This window comes from Fragaria vesca, linkage group LG7 (genome assembly GCF_000184155.1).
Source record: "Fragaria vesca subsp. vesca linkage group LG7, FraVesHawaii_1.0, whole genome shotgun sequence".
NCBI classification, from domain to species: domain Eukaryota; kingdom Viridiplantae; phylum Streptophyta; class Magnoliopsida; order Rosales; family Rosaceae; genus Fragaria; species Fragaria vesca.
The window spans coordinates 2795624-2799838 of record NC_020497.1 but is presented as its reverse complement, the minus strand read 5'-3'; the positions used below and the strand labels follow the sequence as shown (position 1 = coordinate 2799838).

Below are 4215 nucleotides of genomic sequence, written 5' to 3'. Positions count from 1 at the left end.
GAGAGAGAGAGAGACCTGACAATGAGAATGAGTTTCCACGATATCGTTAAATAGATTTGTTTGTACCAGCTGGAGGCAATTAGAAAATGTGAAGGAATGATGTGTATGTTGCTGAGGTTTTGGCTTTGAAACTGTATGCAAAGCTGTACAATCATGCGCATCTATGTACTTTATACTTGAAGAAAGTTCTGGTATTGATTTGAGACTCTTACAAGCTTCCACATTGAGATGTGTTAAACGAACCAGTTGATTCATTGTTGCAGGCAGGCTCTCAAGATTATTTCTGCGCAGCTCTAGCGTATGCAATGAAGAGAGGTGAGCAATACTGTCTGATAACTCCAACAGATTGCAGTCACTTAAATTAAGAACTTGCAGACCTGAGTAACTAGAATAGTCTTGGATTGGTGATGGCCATGATGAAAAGGGTGCCATCATTCCTTTACATCCTGCACATGATAACTTTTCAAACTTCAAACGTAAGATAGAGAATGGAAGCTGTGTTATACCACTTCCCTCTACTTCAAGGTCCCTCAAGAATTCTAACTTCCCCAAGTTTTCAGGCAAGTTACAAAGCCCTGAGCACCCCGCTAGATATAGCTCTGTAAGATTTGCCAAGTTACAAATAGTGTCTGGAAGATAGAGGAGGCTCCTGCAGTTACTCATACTTAACATTTCAAGCCCCTGAAGTCGATCAATAGATGAGGGCAGTTCCTTAATTGCGGTCTCATCTAAGTAAAGCTGTGATAGCTCCATAACTTCTGAAATCTCTGGAAAAGTTTTGAGATTTGAGCAGCCAGAAAGATATAAGTGTTTAAGAGATTTCATATGAATGCTGCTCGGAAGAATCTCAAGTTTTTTACAATCTCTGAGATTCAAAGTGACAAGACCAGTAAGATTATTAATTGATGTAGGCAGCTCTTTGATTGCAGTATCATCTAAAGAAAGCTCTGATAGCTCCTTCATAATTACTGATATCTCTGGGAACTTCTCAAGACATGAGCAACCAGAAAGATTGAGTATTTTAAGAGATCTCATACCAATGCTGCTGCTTGAAACACTCTTAAGTTCTTTGCATCCCTTTAGACTCAAGAAAACAAGTTTTCTAAGAGCTGAAATGGATGGGTGAACCTCCAATAAACTTACACAACCTTCAAGATTCAGTCTCTCGAGATTTGGCGCCTCACTGAAGTCGGGGATTCTGTTAAGGTATTGACAGTGACTTAAATTGATGAAGTTCAACTTTTTCAGAGGCTGCAAGTTGGAACAACAAGATGAATTAAATAACTCATAAGGTATCCAACGAGTAATTGACATTTACAAATCCAAATGAAGATTGTACCTTAGTTCCTTCCCAAAGTTCTTCAATGAGACTATACCGCATGTCAAGGTCAACAAGATTATTTGGCTGAAAATTGTTAGGTAAGGACTTTAGGGGGAATCCATGCCAGAGAAGAAGCCTCAGCTCATGAGAAAGAAACTTTAAGTCCCCAATCATGTGTTGTTTACAGTCGTCACTTGGATCGTCACCAGAGTTGTAATGTATCTTGAGCAGCCTTAGTTTTCGCATTCTAACAAAACTTTCAGCATGCATGTATACCTCTTTCAACTTTGAAAAGTCTATGAATATGGCTTCTACCACTTCGGTAGCCTACATAACAAAAATAGTGGAAATTAACTGACTGCACATATTCAGAAGCTTGCCCTGTTAAGAAGGTTAATACAATGTAAAGGAATAATGACAGATATTCCTTTATATGGACTTGCTGTTTCCCAGCATGGTATAAGCTGATACTTACCCACTAAACAGCAAGTCAGTATAATATAAACTTGATTCAGAGGCTTGCCCTGGCCTTCTAAGAAGGTTAATACAATGTAAAGGAATGATGGCAGATATTCCTTTGTATGGACTTGCTGTTTCCCATGCATGAAAGATTTTGGTATAAGCTGATACTTACCCATTAAACAGCAAGTCAGTGTAATATAAAAGTTAGCTATAACACAATCATTTATAAAACATATGGTATACATATCTCACCGTATTCTGAGTTAACACCTTAGTAACATCTTCAGAACTCCACAACCTACTGCGTCTCCCAGGCTCCTTAACAGACTCTTGGCGGACAATTTCTCGACCCATTTCCTGTAGTAAATCATGTGTCTCAACCATGTTCCAATCTGATATAGTAATGAGAGCTCTATCAGCTAGAACTCTTAATCCACAATGGGAAAAAAAGCCACAACCATCTAGGATTTTTGTTACATAGCCTTTGCTTATCCCTTTAAAGAAGCATGCAATATCTAGAAATATCTCCCTCTCTAAATCATCCAGTCCTTCAAAGCTTGTTCTAAGCACATCCTGTATATCTCTGTGAGGGATTTTCTTTATTTTCTCCAAAACATCTTCCCACTCAAGTGCACTTTTGTTATTTAGGAAAGCTCCCAAGACTTTAAGTGCTAAAGGCAGACCTTGAGCATATTTTATGACAGACCTTAAGAGATGATTGTACTCTCCAGTGGGTTGGTTTGTTCTGAAGGCATGCTGCCTAAACAGTTCAAGAGCTTCATTTTCACTTAAGAAAGAAGGACTATATGTCGCATCAACACTGCTTAGTGACTGTAAATCTCTACTTGTGATAATGATTCTACTTCCACTACCGAATGAACGTCTCCCGACTAAGGTTTCAATCTGGGAAAAATTGTCTACATCATCAAGAACAAGTAATACTTTTTTCTTACCCAGCCTTTCCATTATCATACTAGAACCTCTGTTCAATAAGCCTGGGTTCTGCACCTTTTCCTTCAAGATTTTGGATAGAAGTTCTTCTTGCATTAGTATTTTGCCCTTCTTCAAGAAACCTTCATTGACATTTTCAAGAAAGCAATAGTGCTCAAACTTACAGGTGATTCTATCATAAAGAGCTCTAGCAATTGTTGTTTTACCTAAGCCGCCCATTCCCCATATTCCAATGATGCAAACATCGGTTACCGCAGGACATAATAACAATTCCATTTCCTTCAAGTGGGTGTCCATTCCAACCAAACTGTTTGCTTTACTTGAGGAAATGTGGATCAATTTATTAAATATATTTTCTACAATGTCGTCAATGAGCTTGGAATCATCCCTACGAAATTTTGAAAACACCATTGTTAAGAATTAAAGGTTCAGAGCAAACAGTAATGACAAAACACTAAAAGTGAGGTTATATACAAACTATAGGCAATCAAAGAAGTAATTCCAATTAGAATAGATGGAACATTGTCACCATGATTATAAATTTACTTTAAACTTTTATAGTGAAACTTTCAAAATCAGTGTGCTTTTTAAGCTTATAGATGACAAGGAACTCAGTGGTTCTTTCTGTGCTTGTAGCATCATAAAACATGAAGAATGAAGAAAATTTTAAATCCATCATAAACCCATCATAAAACATGAACCTAGGTAGTGTCTGCTGAGTTCGGTTATTTGCTACATAAATTACGTATGAACCATATCATAATTTAATTAGAATGAAGAAAATTTTAGTGTCTTTTGATGCTTGAAGAGTAGGAAGAAAGTTACCTGTAATCACGCGAGTCCCAGCCAGACAAATTGCTAACTCTGGTTAGAGCGGACTTCCAGCTCTGCAAATCTTCATTTTTGATGTTAGGATCATGTTCATATTCAGCAAAAGCTTTTGCGAAACTTCTCTTGAGTCTGCGAACATCAGAGGGATCTATTTCGTAGAAAATGGGCACAACTATCTGCTTCCTAGTATCCATGCATTGCAAGATTTCTACAAGTTCTTTTAAGCACCATGTGGAAGAAGCATAGTTTTGAGAGAGAACTACTATTGAAAGCCTTGACTCTTGAACGCATATCAGTAGTTCTGAAATGTCATCACCTTTTCTAAGCTCTTCAGCATCTATGCAGGTGCTTATTGCTTTCTGATCTAGAGCTTTGTAGAGATGGCCGACAAAGATCTTGCGAGTGTCCTGACCTCTAAAATTCAGGAAGACATCATAGTTGAAACAACGGCTAAAACAAGAACAAGAAGCAGTCATCTCCAAGCACAAGGTTGAAGCCGGCGCTACTACAGTAATAAACTAAAAGGCAAGAAATGAAATACTGATTTTCCGATAGGAATGAAAGGGATTACTTGATTTCTCAGTTGGATGGATATTGAACGGTGATAAATTATTTCACAGAAAGGAGGAAGGGGGGGGGGGGGGGGGCGG

The 4215-nt window shown here is 38.1% G+C and overlaps 1 protein-coding gene across 1 annotated transcript in view; it reads right to left on the bottom strand.

The window, feature by feature from the left end:
- Nucleotides 1-4215, bottom strand: part of LOC101307637 — a 43145-nt gene that overhangs the window by 15711 nt on the left and 23219 nt on the right. Inside the window, exons 7-10 of the mRNA XM_004308227.1 lie at nt 3560-4015; nt 2036-3122; nt 1340-1648; nt 213-1251 (exon numbers count right to left, since the gene is read on the bottom strand). Coding sequence (XP_004308275.1) covers nt 213-1251; nt 1340-1648; nt 2036-3122; nt 3560-4015 — 2891 coding nt within the window. The remainder of the gene's footprint in view (nt 1-212; nt 1252-1339; nt 1649-2035; nt 3123-3559; nt 4016-4215) is intronic.